Raw genomic sequence first — 20,648 nt, 5'->3', positions numbered from 1 at the left:
GGGGTTGGGAGGGGTTTCTCACTTATTTAAACACTCATTTTTATGAAAAAGTTAATCAGACATTTTAAATGAAAATTGTTAACATCCAGTAATCTGCTGTAAAATACGTATGAAGTAAAATACGGATTCTTTACTAAACTTTGACAGCTTAAATCATGTCTGCTACTGGGTAAGTCTGATTGAAATCACATTTGTCATCTTTTCTGTCTCCCCAACTCATTCCAGGTGCAGGACAAGTTCCGTTTGGACCTGTCTGATGAAGAAGCTGTCCATTATATGCAGAGTCTAATTGATGAAAGTGTCCATGCCCTTTTTGCAGCTGTGGTGGAACAGATACATAAGTTTGCACAGGTGAGAAAGATTCTCAATTGGTAGTCTTACTGAAAACTGAGTAAGGTGAGAGGTCCAGAGTGGTAAATTCAAGACATGAGCTCATTGTTAATGATGTCGTAGTTCATACAAGTTAAGTGTTCTTGCTGCCAGGACTGGAGAGCAAGCTTGCAGTGGTACTAGGAAATTCTTATAAACTTCTTGGCAAACATGCCAGCTGGAATGTAACTCGTCATCTTACCAGGGGTAAGAACTACAAATTGGAAGGATGGGGTTCCATGAGAGGAGGAAAAAATTCTTACATTGAAAGTTGTTATTCAGATTTCATTTTTTAATTTATAATGCTTCTTCCTTAAAGCTCTCTGGCTAGTTTGTATTTATCAGGCGTTTAAGGCAGTATGCTATTTGCTGTAAGTATTAGGCTCCTGACAAGAAATAGAATTGAAAAATTTCATTCAAAACTGATCAAAATCTGATAAAAACACTTCTCAGTTTCTATGGCTATCTGTTTTGTTGAAGGTTTTCCAACTAATCTATTCTTTCCTGCAAGTCAAATTTTTATTTTTAAGAACTTTACTACAGCGCAGGTTAAAAAGTAAAAACATCTTTTCTGTCTGCATATGTGTTTAACAAGGATGATCTTTTGCACAGTGTGGGAGAGAAAAGAGTAATTACACAGAAGTATTGTGAAAATTGTTATTCCTTATTGATTACTTCGGTCATAGGATGTAGGATGGTAATTTCATAAGACAAAGTGAAAAAGTCTAGCATCTACCTCAGGTTTTTCAAAATAAACAAGACCATTACAAAGATGTAATCTTTTTAAAAGATTAAAATTAAGTGACTCCAGTATGTGCCTAGACCTTGCTTTTGATCACATACCGACAGTTTATTTAAGACATCTTTTTACTTCATTGGTTTTAGGTGACTGGCAGTCTGTCCCAGATAATTGTTAATGTATTTCTGAAGCTGTATTAGTAAGTCAAAGTTTATGGATTTGATTTAGGTGACCTTTCCTTTCTCCATTCAGAAGTATACTTGTTTGACCTTTCCTCAACACTTAAGATTGCTTTTAAAATTGCAAGACAGATTTGTTCAGGATATGTAAAATAACTAAGAATTTGAACCCAAGAATTTTAGATCCAAGGAAGCGTAGTTTAAGTAACAAGCTGTTTTTCATGAGGTTGTGAACTCTCTCTATGTGCTGCTGAAGAGCTGACACTTCTGTCTTTTAAGGTGTCCTTTTTCTCTCCTGGGATCACAAGAAATTGCACATTAAAATGTGAACAACAATGTGTTATTTTAAATACTTAAGGCATTTTTAACCTCTTGCGATGTAGGATTCTTGTTTCAGAGTTCTGATTACTGCCTTCATTCATTTTCTGTAAACAGCTACAGTTGCAAGCTTCCCCCTGCAAGAACATTGGGTGGTATCAGCGTGAGGAGGACATGAAATTAAGTCATAAATGAATTGGCAGTTAACATGTATTAAGATTCTGAAATGTGTTCGTGTATTAAAAAAAAAAAAAATCACCAAAAATCCATCAAAGTTAAATGTAATGTCTATTATCTTTATACTACAAGTGAGGTAGGACACTTTGTAGTGATATTTAGTACTTCATTAGTCAAAATCATTGCTTTTTTTCTGAGACTGTCTTTGTTAGAGGAATTTGCTGCTGAAGTCTTCACAGTCCTTAAATCGTTGAACAAATGAACAATTAATGCATAATTGAACTTGCAGTAAAGCGGTCATCTTACACAATGGCCAATTGGAGCTTTCAATTTGTTCCTGTATAATGCTGCATTGAATTACCTTGCCCTAAATAGTAATAAAAACTGTCTCAAAAAAAAACAACCAAACAACAACAACAACAAAAAACTATGCGGGTATAATAACACCTGCTTAAATAGCAGATTTGGACCTAAAGCCACACAATTTTTCATTTGAAATGCTCTTAAGCATGTTTTTCTTTAAATTTATCAATAGATATTTATTATCCTGCTGCCTCCAGAACAGGTCTACAGGGAATCTGTGATATCTACTGCAGTAGTTAAGAGCTTTTTAATAAGGTTGGTTATTGTAGTGACCATTGTGTGAGCGTTCTGCATCACTCCCTATGAAAGCTCTTCAGTAAAGCACTCTTAGATATTTTGGCATCATCTTGGTCCTGTTCTTTTGTAAAAATATTATAAATTGGGTTCATATCAAAGCTCTGCTATGAAACCTTAGTTTCTAATGTATCTGTAATTTATTGTCATACTAGATATTTTACAGGCCCTTTTATGTGCTGTGTATTTGTTTCCTTCTTAATGGTTATCAACAAACTTGTCTCAAAAGTAAATAAACTTAACATTTAGAACAAGTTAATGGTGTGGTATAATACTGCTCAACTGCTCAAGATGAGAAAAAGCTCATAGTAATTTCACTTGATACTAATGAAGACTGGCTAGCCACTTCTCCCAGGAGAGTCACTTTCATTCTAGCATTATTTATTTCTGCCAAGAAGGGAAACAGTCTCAATTTGAAGTGACTAACTTCACATTTTTTCCTTGTAAATTTACAGCTTAAGTCATTTGCATTGTTAATTGGTGATTTTTGAAGAGTGAAAACTTGAGAGATGAGGGGTGTCCCACCTAAAATATAGTATTGCAATTGAGGTTGTACTAATAGGCAGTTGCTCTTTAAGGAGCAAACTCAATTTAAAGTGTAAACGTAAAGAGGTTTTATGATATTCAGAAGCTGTGGTCCAAGTGCTGCTGTGGTTCCTTTCACTCATAGCAAGGCTTCTGTTTTTCTCCCTTTGGAGAAGCCTGTCTTGCATGCTGAAAATAAAACAAGTGGAAAATCTACCACCAGGACTATGCATATTGGATGAAGCTGTTTGTCCAGTGTCAGACAGTGTTGGTTTCCAAATGGTCTGGTCTCCTGAAGGATTGTGTTCAATGGTTTTTAAACCCAGTTCAATTTACACATAACTTTTGGTCCCTGAGAATAAGCCAGATTAAATAAATTCTGTTCTGTTTTTTCTTCCCTTGTAGTATTGGAGAAAATAAGCCCTTCACCTTCCTGTGATGGAAACAAGCCTCAGCAAATGCTCAAGAAAGAGACTTTCTCAAGCCCTTATGGACTTCACTAAACAGTTTTGGAAGGCAAAAGCTGCAGATTTGGTAGCATGGAGAACTGAGAACTCGGGAGGCAAAGAACCTTTTGGGTCTCATTTCTTTAAAGGTTTAAAAATACCTGTTTTTTTTTTAATAATAAAAAAAAAAAAGGAGAATGTTTATACCGTCCTTCAGGCTCACATACAATGGCATTTCTTTCTAAGGAAAATGTCAGCCTCAAAGGTTGAAGTGAGTATCTTCCCAAGCCAAAGATAACTGGAAGAGGCTGGATTTGATGGTAGATTCTTGTACCTGTTAAAATATTTTCTTATTTAAAAATGGAAATCATTGCTACACTGAATATGTGTATGTACAAAGCACAGCAGTGAGTCTACAGTTCTTCAGTACAGAAAAACATGAAACCATGTTAATCTCCTCTTCTCCCCTCCTACTAACTCTAATCCTTGAGTAAGTTTTAAACATGATTCGTGTGTTCCTTTATTTCCCACCTTGGGCAATGTTATCATTTAGAAAGGATGATCATTTCTTCCCTGCTTACAAAAATGTTTTTAAGTGCTGATAAGTTAGTCATCTGTAGGCAGTCAATTAAATCATCACTAACAGGCTCAGCAACAAGAATGCACGGTGAGGCGTTCAGAATTTCACACTTTAAATCTGAATGTTTTCTGTACAGCAATTATATATTCATGACTAATAAACTCTTTGTTGTTGCAGTCTTGAGGTATTCTGTTTTGTCTTTTTCATCTTACCTGCTGAGATGTGGCATGCTAAAGGATTATGTTCATAACTTGGCTTTCTGCAAGGATTTTCATTACTGTGTTTGTTTGATTCAGGAATAAGGCCACTAATAAAATGACTTCTATGCCACATGTTGAGTGCATAATGAATCTGTTTTGAATAATCAACAGTGTAATTAGCTTTTCATGAGTGTGTGGATCTTTTCAAAGAGTGCACTTACAGTCCTTTTTTTGTTTGTCAGAAGGAGAGCCCTCCCAATTATGAACATAAGAAGGACTGATTTGAATCTGAATCTGGTATTTGTGAATCAAGTCTTGCACTTTACTGCTTCTGCAAACATGAGAAGTGCTTTGATGGAGGAAAATCCAGTAATGGCTGTAATAGGCCCTTAGTTATTTCAGCATATTACCCAAATTAGCTAGTTAAACACAACATTGTTTCAGCTCCTCTTCTCCACATAAGGTGCTACTTAGTAGGATCTATATTACCCTTGTTAGTTAATGTCTGTGTTAGCTGGCAAAACTGCTGCAGAGGGGGCACAGCAGTACCTCCAATCTTCAGCTGACTCCTCTTTGGAAGAGCACTAACTATCATTGTGGGGTGTTTTTGTTTTTCAGTCTTGCTTTATCTGTCAGAAATATGGATTTCTCTACTGCTTGTATTTCCCATTGTTTCATCCTACATGCAGAACTTTTTGATATCTTCCTAAGGTATTTCTGAGAGCTTGGGATTTCCAGCTACTTTTAGGGAATATTGCACAAAAAAAAAAAAAGCTTTAAAAAATTTGTTTTGAAGGGGCATCCTATGTGCTCACACAACTTGTTGATTTCTGTGATGTAGCCACACTTCATTCATCTTACCTCTTCACTTTGATCCCCAGTCCTTTGCACTTAATATATTGAAATTTTCCTCCAGTTCTTTTGAAGAAAACTTCAGAAGGAGATGTTTAGCAGTTGAGAGAACTTGCTCTACAGTATTCACATGCACTGCAGCAATCATCAACCCCGAAATTGGGGACAGTATCCCATTTCTGTTATAGGAGACTTTCACAGAATCACAGAATTGTCTAGGTTGGAAGAGACCTCAGGATCATAGAGTCCAACCTCTGACCTAACACTAACAAGTCCTCCACTAAACCATATCGCTAAGCTCTCTACATCTAAACATCTTCTAAAGACTTCCAGGGCATGGTGACTCCACCACTTCCCTGGGCAGCCCGTTGCAATGCCTAACAACCCTCTCAGTAAAGAAGTTCTTCCTAACATCCAACCTAAAACACCCCTGGTGCAACTTAAGCCTGTTCCCCCTTGTCCTGTCGCGAGGCACGTGGGAGAATAGACCAACCCCCACCTCGCTACAGCCACCTATAAAGTACTAATAAAAGAACGATAAGGTTGCCCCTGAGCCTCTTCTTCTCTAGGCTGAACAATCCCAGCTCCCTCAGCTGCTCCGAAGACTTATTCTCCAGACCCCTCACCAGCTTTACTTCCCGTCTCTGGACTCGCTCAGGCACCTCCGTGTCCTTCTTGTAGTGAGGGGCCCAAAACTGAACACAGTACTCAAGGTGTGGCCTCACCAGAGCCGAGTACAGGGGTACAATCACTTCCCTTGCCCTGCTGGCCACACTGCTTCTTATACAAGCCAGGATGTTGTTGGCCTTCTTGGCCACCTGAGCACACTGCTGGCTCATATTCAGCCGACTATCAACCAATACTCCCAGGTTCTTTCTCCACCTGGCAGCTCTCCAACCACTCATCTCCCAGCCTGTAGCTCTGCTTGAGGTTATTGCGCCCCAGGTGCAGGACCTGGCACTTGGCCTTGTTGAACTTCATGCAGTTGACCTCAGTCCATGGGTCCAGCCTATCCAGATCCTCCTGCAGAGCCTTCCTACCCTCGAGCAGATCAACACACGCACCTAACTTGGTTGGAGTCTTTTGCGAACTTACTGAGGGTGCACTCGATCCTCTCATCCAGATCATTGATAAAGGTATTAAAGAGGACTGGCCCCAGTACCAAGCCCTGGGGAATGCCACTAGTGACCAGCCTTCAGCTGGATTTGACTCCATTCACCATGACTCTTTAGGCCCAGCTATCCAGCCAGTTTTTAACCCAACGAAGCATACACCAGTCCAAGCCATGAGCAGCCAGTTTCTTGAGGAGAATGCTGTGGGAAATGGTGTCAAAAGCCTTACTGAAGTCAAGGTAGACCACATCCACAGCCTTTCCCTCATCCACCAAGCGCGTCACTTTGTCATAGAAGGAGATCAGATTAATCAAGCAGGACTGGGCTTCCATAAGCCCATGCAGACTGGACTTGATCACCTGGTTGTCCTGTATGTGCTGTGTGATGGCACTCAAGATAAATCTGCTCCATGAGCTTCCCTGGCAGTGAGGTCAGACTGACAGGCCTGTAGTTCCCCGGGTCTACCCTCCAACCCTTCTTGTAAATGGGCATCACGTTTGCTAGCCGCCCGTCAACTGGGACCTCCCCCGATAGCCAGGACTGCTGATAAATAATGGAAAGTGGCTTGGCCAGCTCCTCTGCCAGTTCTCTCAGTATCCTTAGGTGGATCCCATCCGGCCCCATCGACTTGTGTATGTCCAAGTGCCGTAACAGGTCACCAAAAATTTCCTCATGGATTGTGAGGGCCACATCCTGCTCCCCATCCCCTTCCACCAGTAAACCACCTTGTCCTTCTCTGTCTTGTAATGAAGATACTTGGCTATTTACTAGGAGTTTATATTCACAGCACTGAGTAATACCATTTTTTAAATTTTACAATCATGTTTTGGGAAGGTCCGTCGTGGTTATGCTTTGATGCATGTTGGTGAATTCATTTCCAGTCCATTAAGCAGTGGAAGAGTTTTGGTTCAGGGTGTCAGTTAAGCTATTTGTGCTATGTGACCTGCTGCAAAGAGAACTGGAAGTGCAATTCAGAATAAAAGTTTATGGGAACCTGCAAGGTGAGAAACATTTGTGATGTATAAAGAAGATTGATGATTCTAGGTTTTTTTCACATATGTCCAAAGGAAAGGGGAGAATGGTTGATGGAGGTCTATTGATTGGAAAAGGTGAAGAGAAAGTGTATGTTTGCAAGTTGCTTGAGGTGCAGGAGTCCTCACAGCTAGGAGAATGCTGTTCATCAAATTGTTCTACTCCAAGATATGGGTGTGCAGGTGGACTTATCTGTGTCATGTCACAAGGCTGTGAGTGCTAGGCAGGGCCAGGCATACACAAAGGGAGTGATGTTGAGACCCTTGTGAAAGAAAATTATTAGCACCCTAACACAGATTGTAGACAGCATGGCAGTCATTGCACTTGACTGCAATACCATACCGGCCAGCCAGCTGGGCGGTCAGAATCGTCTGTCCTATGGTCCATCAATATAGCCGTTGTCCTGCTGCACACAGGCATTGAGCATGTGAAGGAAAATACTCTCTGACTCAAAATGCAAGCTTCAGTCCAGTGCTAAAAAATAGCAAGCAGCAACAACCAATGTGCACTCTGGTGTTTGAACCTTCTGGTGTCCCTGGGCTTAGGAATTCTGTAGTGTTGTCATCTTGAGCTTCAGCAGTGAAACTGGGCCACGATTCTCATATGGTGATTGAAATTGATCTACAGGATGAGAGAATTAACAGTCTGTTCTACAGATAGCTACGTAAAAGGTGTTTCAGGGTTGTTTGAGCAGTGTCTGAATGGTACACTTCAACAACCCCTTTGGACTAGGAGTCTGTGCGAAGCCCTGCATAACCTTGAGGATGTGGCTGCTGCAGACCACATGAATTTAAGACTTGCAGGATGGCGTCTGAGAGGAATACACGTACTGAATTTCCTATTTTGCAGCTGGTGATTCACTTGCCAAGTGACAGTTTGATCTCCACTGATCAATGGATTTGTTGAAGGCTATACTGCACTAGAGATAAAAGGCTCATAGTTATATGAGCCATGTAGTAATGGCAGGCTCTACTCCAAGTGTTGATCATTGTTATTCAACTCTACTCCAGGTGTTGATCTTGTTGTTCTCCCTGGATAACAGTAATTATGAAAACATGTAGGCTTGAGGCAGGCTGTACCACTTGACCAGGCAGGCCAAGGATGACTCCTTGTTATTAACCCAGAAGGCATCATCAACCCGACTATACAGCACATTTCAAGTGTATTTATAAAGTGTTAAATATAACTTTTATATAAACACTACAAATGAATAGAGGGTTTTCACTATTTCATCGGGTTTAAAGTGAATATAATGACTTGTTCGTATGCTGGACTGTGCAGCAACCTATAAATACTGTACATTAACTCAGTTATAAACGTCAGCACATGAATCCAAAATGAGATCTAAGTATGATATGCAAGGCTTAGGAAGACACTGATTTCACAATAAATCACATTATGAATGAAGAATCTATGTAGAAGAAATAAAAAGGTTGTGTGAGTCAGTGAAAGAGAAGCAACTAGTATCTTTATCTATTTCTACTTGTCAATTAACCACACATTTTTTCAGTATATTTTCCTAACAATTTGATAAACACCAGCTGAGTGCTAAGAAATTGTCCAGGTGTGTCTCTGATCTAAGAAATGACTGTCTTCAGGCTGACTGCTACAATATATTTGTTGTAGGTAAGTTCATTACTTAAAGTATTGTATGAAAAACATCAAATATCATTGAAAATTGTACTTAGAAGTACATAAATCAATATAGTTGTTTTTAGTAGATATATTTCAAATCATGATACACAAAATAAGTTCTTGATTTCAACTTGATTTTGTAAAATCTAATAGCTATTAGCATTTTATGCAGCATTATTTAAAGCAAAACAAAAGTAGAATTTGGAAGGAATTATCTATTTTATATTAAATGAGGAGTTATCTTCCAGTATGTTAGTCTGAAACCTTGTCTAACAGGAGTAAAAAATGCTTAGTTTAACATGTTTTCTATCATGGCTCTATGTAATCTAGCACTGTGAGCATGTGTTATGTGTCTGTCTCCAATAAATTCTGAATCCCTTGAATAACTACTGCCAATTTTGACTTGAGGGATGCTGCGAGTCTTAAAGGTGAAATCCCTACATGTTTCACAAAGGTAGATCATAGAGGAAGGCTCCCAGGGGAATGTCAGACAGCAGTATCACCCTGAACAAGTATTTGTGCATATACATGGAGAGAGCATGTTTGAATATGCACAAAATTTTACATAGAGTCAGGATGTGAGCTCTGTCATATGTATCAAAGCATGAAGCAGTAGTTGGTAGAAAACCAGGCTGTGCCAGCTGAGTCACAGAGTAACCTGTCAAAAATCATCCTGTTAAATCTCTCCAGGAAGCATTACAGAGAAAAATAAATACAACAGACAGAAAATAGTTTTGCTAAGGTCTTGTTTTACCCCACATTTGTATTTTGTATAACTAGGGACAAAAAGCATTAGAAAGCCAGCTTGTGACCTCTTTATTTGCCTACTGGCATTCATGCCTTTCATGGTCTCACCCTCATTTTATTTTTTCCTGCAGTCTGGTCTTTCTGTTGGGTTTGAAAGTGAAGGAAGCAAAATAAATAGTTCCTTTTCCTTTTCCCTCCCCTACCTGTGCCCTTTCATCATGGTTGTTTTCAATTGTCAGAGCAGAAAGTGGTGCAAATTTCTCCTTCTTTTTTTTTTTTTTTTTTCCTGGGGTGTATGTGTGTCTTCAAGCAGTAATTGCAAATATATATTTCATGGAGAGAAGGAAACAATAAATAAATAAATAAATAAAATAAATAAAAAGGAGGGGCTCTTAGCTTTAATATAAAAGTCATATATTCTTCAGCAGGAGATGTGCCTGTTCTTATAGACAGTTATCTTGCCTTCTTGTGTGCACTTTTGTAAGTCTTTGGGGGAATAATAACTTTGGAAAGGGGAAGGAGGAGCAGAGAATGTGAATCTTAGCACCACATCATGATGTCTTTGTAGCAAAGTGGAGTGATGTTGCTAAATGACACTTCTTTTGTAGTCAACAGAGGTTTTACGTACAAGACCTAGTATCATCAGTGGATGGAAAATACAGCAGTTATTATGAAGTATCTGAAGTGCGTACATCTAAGGAGTCTTAAGGGAGTCATTGAAAACAGATTGCAGGCAGATTGTGTTAAAATAGATTTTTGTAACCCCTTCAGCTGACGTGATGATTCTTTGTAATAGTGAAGCTGCTTAGAGTACAATATTGGTGCCCTCCTGTCCTTCCAAGCTTCCGTGATTTAGAAGGGACTCTTCCTTAAGAGAATAAATTTCTCTTTGGAGAGGAAAATCCCTAATGGCAGTTGTTTCTAGAGTACTGAGCCATGAAGTGGTTCACCTGTATGGATTCTAACCTGAAACTGCAGGAGTGTTCCTTGGAGAGGAGTTCATAGCTCATCCACGCACCAACGTTAATCAGTTAAGCTGGTGTGTGGGATGATCCTTTCAAAGTGGATTAAGCTTTGCGACAGCAAGGTACTTGCATTCTGAATAAAACCTCTTCACAATTAGAGGTTGTGCAAAACATAACAAAAACAATATGAATTACTTCCCTTCACAGACGTGTTTATCCAAAATTTTTCCCCATTCTCCTCATCAGTGCTGATGGATTGGAAGATGATTTTATAGAGTTGTTCAAGAGGAGGATTTACTATTCATAAACTGTGACAGACAATAAGTAAAGTGACAATGACGAGAAGATTGAGACAATGTGGGGGTCTCTGGGGAGCTCTGGTATCCCTTCTTCCACAGGCAGGCTGTAGTTTTCTCCAACGTGTACCTTCACAGTGATAATGGACAACAGCACTTTTCCTATCTTGTTAGGTGTTTAAACATGATTTGGAATATGTAATGGGTAAATTGTACAGATACACTTTCCAAACTAACTGCTGCTTCTGTCCTTGATCAATAAAATAGAGATTATTTTGTGCAGTCATTTCTTCAGTGTCTTCTTTTACTTGGAAACAGACTGTGAAGTTAATTGTAACTAAAGGCTTTTCTCTCCCATGTCTGCTTAATGCAGCATTTCTGGCTGATTAGAGACAAAGAACCCACATTGTGAAAGAAAAATGGCTTTTTTTTTTTTTTTTTTTTTTTTTTTTAATAGATGTCTTTTCTGGCACAGTCATATATAAACAGCTCCCTAACAGAAAATGGGAATGAATTAACTAAATGCAAGGTGCTGCACCTGGGCTGGGGCAATCCTGGACATGAGCACAGACTGGGAGAAGAACTCACTGAGAGCAGTGCTGAGAGAGACTTGGGGGTTCTGGTGGACAAAAAGCTCAACAAGAGCCAGCAGTGTGTTCTTGCAGCTCAGAAAGCCAACTGCATCCTGGGCTGCATCAACAGAGGGGTGGGCAGCAGGTGGAGGGAGGGGATTGTGCCCCTCTGCTCTGCCCTTGTGAAGCCTCACTTAGTGCTGTGCCCAGGTCAGGGCCCCCAGCACAAGAAAGACAAAGGCCCAGAGGAGGGCTACGAGGATGATCAATGGGCTGATGCATCTTTCCTATGAAGAAAGACAGAGAGCTCGGGATGTTCAGCCTGCAGAAAAGAAGGTTCCAGGAGCCTTCCTTTAGAGGAGATTCTCCACTCAGAACTTCGAGGGTGGTGAGGCACTGGCACATGCTGCCCAGAGAAGCTGTGGATGCCCTATCCCTGAAAGTGTTCAAGGCCAGACTGGATGGGGTTTTGAGCAACCTGGTCTGCTGGGAGGTGTCCCTGCCCATGGTAGAGGTTTGGAAGTAGATAATCTTTAAGGTCCCTTCCAACCCAAGCTGTTTGATGATTCTATGACAAGAGCACACATGACAGGAAGCTTTCTTTAAAGAAGTGATTCAGCTGAGACTTCTGACCAGATTCTGCCCAGGCAGAATTACACTAGAATTTAATTCAGTTTCTTTTTCCAAGGGAGCAACAATGCGGAAATTAGAAGGAAGAAAGGCCTTTTTAGAGATGAAATATGCAGCAGAGAACTCTCTACCACAAGAGCAGTACTTGTTAAGTAGTGAATGAGGAAAAAAGTGGTGTTACGTAATTTGGAGGTGTTTTGTGTGGCTGGTCTACGCAATTTACTAAAATCTGTGCTTGCCATATTGGGCTATATTGCACTTCTGTTTTCCAAGTTGCAAACAGGATGCCATCAACAAGGTGCTGAGTGGCATCTTAATCTACAAATGAGATGACAGATTTAGGCTCTGGTTTTGCTTCAAATTTGACAGGCACTGCTTTTGAAATGAGAGTCGAGAAACTGTGTTACAGTTCTGGCTGTGGCTTTCATTGTCCATTGGCCCTGAAGATTTTTCAAGTTATGAACTTCCATTTCCCTTTGAGCTCTGTAAACTTGGTGGTGCAGACCCATTTTTAACTTCTCACATAAAAACACCATAGCTTGGGGCTCTAATTACAGATGGATCCAGAAAGCGCTATTATAATCTGCCAAGCAGCAGTTCATTTTGATTGTATTTTGCATTCAGCCTTGGTTTGTTGGCTTGTGTTCATCCCATACGTTACAGCTGAAAGATGCCTGAAGAAATGTACTTGCTGGAGCTCATGTTCCTGTCAAACATTGCTTTGCTGGTTCTGTCCATATTAGAAAGCTGTAGTAAAAAGAGGGAGAATTAGAATGTTGCTTTGCTTTCATTAACTAATATAAAAAAAAAAAAAAAAAAAAAAAAAGTTAACTGAAATACAGCAAATGTGATGATTGTGTGTTCAGCTTAAGCAAGCAATAGCCACAAGGCATATTGTCAGGCCCTTTTTATCAGGGTCCACAATTTATGCATGAACATCATCAGCTTTATGGGTACCTGATCCTGATGTAATATGCAGCAACAGATAAATTCTTTTATTCAATAATGAGATATAGCCAGAAGGATAACTTAAAGCTGTACAGTTTTTCTAGCTTAGCACTGCATAGATTGTGTTCAAGTACATGTGTGTTCAAGTACAGCTAAGAACTGAGAGTTCCAACTTTCTCATTTACAGCTAAAGCTTTATAATAAGTGAGCAGTCCAACTCATTTAAGAGTTGTAAATCAGCATACCCACAGTTCAGTCTTACACTTCCATTATGTATGTGTACAAAAGGCTTAGCATATGTTTTCCTGCTATTTCATTATTTTATGCAGCACATGTTAAAATCCCTAGTTATGTACCAACTAATGCTCCTCAATAGCAGTTTTAGTTTTGAGCCTTTCAAGACATAGGAACTGTTCATTTTGCTCAGTTTTTCACATACTGAGCTCTAGTGCCTTGCTGTTGTAGCTTGCCATTTCTCAGCCATGGTGTTAGTACCAGTACTAGTACCAGTACCAGTACCAGTACAAAGGCACATGTGGTAGGGTTACCAGTTATCCTAATTTTTGTGCCTGCAACGTGTTGAACTTGGACAAGAATAACTCTGAAGATGGCAGCAGCACAGTCCAATCACTGAAAGCTGTAGACAAGTATTTGAGCAACATACTGTACTGTAATACAGGAGCATGGAAAAGGAATCTGGGAGCAGTGCAGTCAGTGCCATACAGACACAGTTTGGGGGCAGATAACAAGACAAAAGCTGCTGGATGTATGCATGCTCTAATCCTGTGGGCAAGAGCATCTGCAGGATCCTGGTCAGTTCTTTGCTGCCGTTGGATAGCTATTGAATGATCTCTTCCTTCCAGTTTGTCTTGTTAGTCAAGCAGGAAAGGATCGTCATCCCTAGCTTTATATTGTGATATTTGGTTCATACATGTAGATGACGATTTTTAAATCAGTTTTGTTTGAAGTAGATAACAGACTTAGCCAGTATCTCTTGTGGACTCCAGCTATCACTGCAGAAGAGCATGAACCACTTATAGTTTCCTTTACCAGCCTGCCGTGGAGGTCTTGGCTACCCCCAAACCATTTCAAATGATGGCACTGCATGCTTAGTTATAGCCAAATTGCATCGATGCATATGTGCCTGCTGTAGGATGAGCTGATTCTTAAACTACTAGATTTCACTTACTGCACTGAGTAATTTCCATGGATCATGCTGGATTAAGTATGTATTCAACTTACATTTAGGCTTTACTTTGACTGTACAGTCACACATATTGTTTTTTTTGAGGATATAGGAATCTTCAGAGAAAGGGCTAATTCTGTCAGGTTTTCATCTAGTTAATCTTTAAAAAAGATCTATTTCCATGAACCCAATTTCTGCAGAAGTCCAGAGCTTCACCTTTAGTAAAGGACTAAGAGTTCAGACATTTTTGCTGAACACTGAGATACTTAACCCACATTCAGATGTCCATGAACTTAACTAGCATGGTGTGGTTGAGAGATCTCCCCCTAGAACTGCAGATGATGTTGTTCCAACAAGACAGACCACTTTTACCTAAGTTTATTACTGGATGATGTTGCAGCAGAGGGTACCACGTTTCTGGAAATGCCATCTTCTCAGAAGCTGGAGAAGAGTCAAAAGTGTTTCGCACAACTAGGCACATCAGCCAAGTTTATATCTGAGTAGATGACTGCATTGCCCTAGGAGATCAACTAGCTGCTCTGTTATGCCCAGCTTTGGGCTCTAAACCAACACGTAGCATCCAATTTCAATGGTAACAAGGTTTCAACTGTGCTTGCTCTGATCTCTTGTTTCAGGTGTTTTGTGAAGCTTGCAATAACAAATGTGTTTAGATACTGGTTTGGAATGATGCTAAGTGAGTCATTAAGTATTAACTTTAATGATGTAAAATTAATCTGAAGTTAAAGGTGAATTTGTACTGATTGCAGTTTTTGAATGTCTTGAAACTTTCATTGATTATTCCTCTTATTTTGTTTAATCCCTTAAAATCTAGTGTGACTGAGGGTGGGAAGGAAGACTACTTCTTGCTTTTGGTTTTGGGGTTTTGATTGAAATAAATTAGGAATGCTGTACTTGAAAGGAATTTGAAATCACTACAGTGAATTTCTGCTGGCACAATAAAGAAGGGACCTGATCCCAGTGCTCTGTGGATATCATGCAGCTGTTTGCCATTTCATATGTATGAACTTTTTATCCAGTCTCCTTGAAATCCTATATACCTGACATCAGGGATCCAAGTGGTTCTTATTTTAACCGTTGCATCTGTGTTGTCTTCTCATGACCTTTTAAATTTGTAAGCTCATCTGAGCAAGGATCATACTACACTTGCAAAGTGATTCTCATATGTCTGGAATCTCTGAGCACCCCTGTAATAGAAACAATTATGGAAAGAACTATTAGTCCAAGCTCAAGTCAAAAGGCACATGTAAATAATATGTCTGGGTGTTGCTGGTTAATCTACTGTAAAACGAGAAAGGACCTTTCAAAGAACATAGGAGAAGCCATCTGAAGAAGGTGCATACATTGTGCTAGAAATAATTTACCTCACACACTTTCACTTTGGTCAACCTGTATATGGGGGAATTGTTTTCAATATCAAAGTGAGAAGGGTATAAGCACCCGATGAAATCCTTTGTCATTCTGCTGCACTGTACCTGATACCTTATGGTGGAGAAGAAAAAATATATTCAAATATCTCTGCACCCCTTACCCTTATGTGGAGAAGAAATTCCTTGTCTTAAACTTCAGTCAGAAAAATATACTGTCAAGATGGTAGAAATATATTCCTGTGTGTTTCTGACACTATGCCAAGAAGCTCATGTTGGTTTGCAAAAACAAATAGCTACGATTTGCCTGTAGAAAAATAGTTGTGTCTTTGACCCTCACTATGTTTCCAGTATTTCTTATCCTTTTGGAATGAAATCCTAAATTACTCCAAGTCCTACCTCATTCATAATGTGACATACCTCTTCTGTCCCAGAACAGCTCTTTCTTATCAAATCCTGTAGGGTTTAGTCTCACCTTTTTTACTCTTATCATTTTCTAGACCAGCACGTAGACCAGAATGTGAGTGTAGAAGGCAAAAAGCTATGCTGTAACCATCTTGAAATGAAAATCACTTATAGAATAAATACATTACTTCAATACCACATCTTTACACATTTCCACTCTTTTTATCCTTATCTATTTTTCTTCCTTTTGCTTTCATGTTTTCCTATTGGAAAATAATTGAAAAGGGGCTGAAATGCCAATGCAAAATCAATTCTTTTTTTTTTTTTTTTTTTTTTTTTTTCAATTTTTGAGAAAACAAAGCAAAAACTGAAGGAAGGATAGAAGGAAACATTCAGAAGTGATTCTAATAATAATAATACCATATGGAAAAATTGGCATTATACAGCCCCATCTGTTAAATGCTCATTCAAGAAAGATTCTTGAGTCTTAGAGTTCAAATACATAGTTTCAGGAAAACATCTTTTCATGCTCAGTAGCAGTCAAAGAGGAACTGGAAGTTAGGAATTTTTTAGAAGAGGAATAGGGAGTGTACAGAAAACATCCTTATGTCCACTGCTTGTATACATGTGCATCTCTATGCTGAATGCAAGCAAATCAATCCAGCAAAGGGCTACAAAAATGATCATGGGACTTGTCTGTTTTTCTGACAGTCTAAGACAGGTGGGTTTGTTCAGTCTGGAGAAGAGCAAGTTCAGGGAATACATAATGTATATAAATACCTGATGGTAAGAGGGAGCCAGACTCTTCTCAGTAGTGCCCGGTGACAGAACAAGAAGCAATGGGCACAAATGAAAACACAGGAGAACTTTCTTTCTTTCTTTACTAAAGGGGACAGGTTGCCCATAGAAACTTTGAGGTGTTCACCAGTGGAGGTACCATTCTTGACAATCTGCTTGAGTAGAAGGGTTGGACTAGGTGGTCTCAAGAGCCCTCTCCCATCCTCAGTGATTTTGTGAAAATCCTAACTAATACGTTAAAAAAAAAAAAAAAAAAAAAAAAAAAAAAAAAAAAAAAAAAACGTGAAACAGGATTGTTTGTTCTCTTAATGAACAGATGGTATCAGAAGGAAATTAGCAAGAGAAAGGTTTGAAACAAATAAAAGTGCTTTTTACACAGTGCATAATTGAACTGTGGAACTCATTTTCATAGTGTTTTGTGGATGCTAAATAGCGATTAGATAAATGCACAGAAGAAACATTCATCAAGGTCAGTTAAACACAATACTATATACAGTCCTTGAATTTCCTGAACCTACAAATCATTGGAAACTGAGAGACTGCAACAGAGGTGTATTAACATATTTCTACCCTTCTCCTTCTTCTTCTTTTGGCTTTTGTCACTGGTCAGCGATGGAGCTGACCTTGCATAGATGGTCATACGTTTAGAAGTACAATAATGTGCAGCATGTGATGCTTTTTCATTGAAAATGCTTTAAAAATAATAATAAAAAAATAATAATAATATCAAAAAATCTTACTATAAGACAGAAATGGATGTCTAGTTTAGAGAAGTAAAATATGCCTTGAGAAGAGACAAGGTATTTGCATAAATGCAGATTTGAGCAAGAAAGTTCAATTCCCATGTCTTCTTTTGATTAGTACTCTGTTTCAAGATGTTTAAGATTGAAATTAAATGTAAAAAACAGAAAATTCCATATCAAAAAACTTACGGAATTACAAGTGAAAATGTAGCATGCTTTTCAGAGACTTGATATACGTCTGACTTATATAAATATAAATAAAATGACAGAGTCAAATGGAACTTAGGAAATTTGTTCTTTTTGCAAGACATAGAAGTATATGTGTTTACTAGGAGATCAGAGTTTCTCATTAAAAAAAAAAAAAGAATCTTCAGGAAAATCTGGAATATATGATGAAGAAACAGTTTATCACTAATTCGTAGGCAAAATAGTAAAGAACTTAATTTGCACAAGACTGAAAACTGACAATCTCTATAATGGACAAAGGAGACTGAGTCCTGGGAATAAATAAATAAAGCAAATCAAAAAGCAGCTATGGTCTTATCATAGTGCAGGGAATGAAAAGTCTGGATGCATAAGAAAGTTTTCTTATTTCCTTGTGGCTGAAGACCAGCATATTGAAACTGAGAGGAAAACAAGTGAAAGAAACAGGATTTTGTGCAAAGAATGTACAAGGTTGAAAATGTTGAAAAATTAGACAGCATGGGGAATAATTGAAGTCTGGGCAAGGAAGTTCTCTCTTGAAGATGAGAGCAGCTGAAACTGCCTTTGAACTGATGTCAGTGGGACACTGTGATTAAATACATCTTGTTTTTAAAGCACTGCTGTCCCTGTGGAGTGGCGATTAGGAACCCAGATCAATTATATGTCCGTATTGGTTTTAGACTGTTTTTTTCCTCCTATTGCCTGAATTGCAAGTTATTGGAATGAGATGTTAAAAAGGAGGAAATCTAGGTTAGTAACTTACCTGGAAAAAACGAGTTTTGTTTGAGTCAATATACCTTATGGAATATATAATCTACTTCTTCCTCTGAGTGTGTTAAGCATAATTCAGCCTTCCCCAACACACACAGGTCTGCCCTGGGTGGCTACTGACCTGCTGTGCCTGGCAACTGAGCCTGCTGCTTTCTGCAGCTGTCATGAGCTTCATCTGAGAGCTGAACACACCTGTAAGTGGCTAAATCCCTTCATCTATAGTCTGGTTGCTTTGATAATATTTTTCCATCATGCTTGATGACAGAACACTTAAAGCATCAGACACAAAAGAAATATGAGGGAAACTGGATGCAGAAAAAAAGAAAAAAATCTTCATTTAAGTAGTGAGATCTTAAAAGGGAAAAAAAAAAAAGTGCTTGAAATGTCTTTTAATGAAAATTTAGAATGTCCTTGGTTCTGACACCACCCACTGTGCCATGCAGGACTTTGACACGTCTCTCAATTGCTGTCTTTGACCTTAAAGTTTGTGCCTCAGGATAAACACAATATTCTGCTTGTTTCACAAGGTTTAAAGAAGACTGAAACTTAAATTAGGAATTGGAGAGCAGGTGATCTCAGTTCATGGCAGGCTCAGTGAGATGGCTTTGCTCTGAGGAAGTGTAATGCCCTTCAGAAAACTCAGACATCACACGGGATCAGTCCAGCCATATCATTCCAGTCGCCTGCTACTTATAAAACTTTTCCAGAAAAAAGGTGGGCCAAAGTCAGGGCCATTTTTGGGTGCCAGGCTGCAAACCAGGGACTGAAGCCCTTTTGCAGACCATTAATTCCAGAATTACTCCTGGTTTAGAGCAAGAAGATGGCCAGAACCCTGCTGTCTGCTCCAGTCCACAGAGCTGTTGAACTCATTTATTAGAGCTCCCAAAACAGCTAGTTTTGGTGATTGGTTGATATTAATTGGCTTTAAAATATAATCTCTCCTGTCCCTGACTATTCAAATGCTCTGCTGAAAAATGAAGAGAGAAAAGAGGAAAATCAGAACCCATTTCCATATCCATTAGTCGTAGCCTATTGGCTGCTAATTACTAATTGTACCTGAGCTCACATTATCATGCATTGCAGAAAAGGCACATGAACATTGACTGGTGGAAGATGTTACAGATAGCATTCCTGAAGACAAAGAGCTCTGAAAAAACTAGTTTTAGTCCATAAGACAGTCTAGCCTATACTCTAGTGAGTCAATGGCTCTCATTGGACATTTTGATAGGACGTTTTTCTAAAACTTAGCATATACTGATTTTGTTCTCTTTAATTATTCCCTTCTTCCATGTAGTGACTTGCTATGAAAGCAGACCTGGTTATGCTGACAAATGGGATCATGTGCATTAGGGTTTTCTCCCTTTTCCCAAAGTAGTAAAATCTCTAGATGTATTTGTACATACATATTTAGTTCAATTCGGTTTACAGAGCAGTTTTTTCAACTGGTGGAGCTGTATTGTTGAGCAGATTAACTATAGTATACGGAAATGCTATTAGCTACAGAAAAAAATCCAGCATAAAATAGCTGTACATGAGTCTGCTTTGAAAGGAAGAGTTTCCACCTGAAGGTCTGTAGAGCTGATTCTGGGATTCCACTGTAAGTCATGTGTCGTTGCCTCTAAGTATGTAAAAGAGACCCCTGCCAAAGGAAATTACTGCCTACAGGTCACCTGGTAAGAGAGACATGAAAAATGACGTGCTGCTTCTAGGGGGAATAATTCAGTGGCTCAGTACCGGGAGCAAAGAAAAAGCTCTTCTTTAATTCTGTTTTTTTTTTCTAAAGGATGAGGAAAGCTCACCTGTGCTGTGGCTCAGGATGCCTATTTCAAATGTTACTTATAGTAAGTTCCACATCACAGCAGCAAAAATCCAGTCTAGGAAAGCATTTTCTTGTCATATTTCTTCCAAAGGGTCATTCTTAGTCCCAAAATAATACACCATAGCCACTTGTTCTTTGACCAGAGGAACCACTGAAGAACTGAAGAGATCAGTATGTTATGGAGTAGACTCTTAGCTGAATTTCTGGGGGCTTGCTAAAGTACAAATAGTGATGGTATGGGATTTTGGTTGTCTTTTTCCTAAAGCTAGGGATTTCATAAAAATGTCTGGTGTGGCTTTACTTTTTAATGATTCTTGCTTTCAGACTACAGCCATTTTAAGCACCAAAGAAATTAATA

The 20,648-nt window shown here is 38.9% G+C and overlaps 1 protein-coding gene across 2 annotated transcripts in view; it reads left to right on the top strand.

Moving 5' to 3' along the window:
- Positions 1 to 4,166, top strand: part of PIK3C3 (phosphatidylinositol 3-kinase catalytic subunit type 3) — a 69,582-nt gene extending 65,416 nt beyond the window's left edge. For both annotated transcript variants that reach the window (XM_068666584.1, XM_068666585.1), the window contains 2 exons: positions 226 to 351; positions 3,370 to 4,166. In XM_068666584.1, the coding sequence (XP_068522685.1) occupies positions 226 to 351; positions 3,370 to 3,384 (141 nt within the window). In that variant the 3' untranslated portion in view covers positions 3,385 to 4,166. The remainder of the gene's footprint in view (positions 1 to 225; positions 352 to 3,369) is intronic.
- The last annotated feature ends 16,482 nt before the right edge of the window (positions 4,167 to 20,648 follow it).

This window comes from Anas acuta, chromosome Z (assembly GCF_963932015.1).
Source record: "Anas acuta chromosome Z, bAnaAcu1.1, whole genome shotgun sequence".
NCBI lineage: Eukaryota > Metazoa > Chordata > Aves > Anseriformes > Anatidae > Anas > Anas acuta.
The sequence above is the reverse complement of the archived record's forward strand: the minus strand, read 5'-3'. Positions and strand labels throughout refer to the sequence as shown.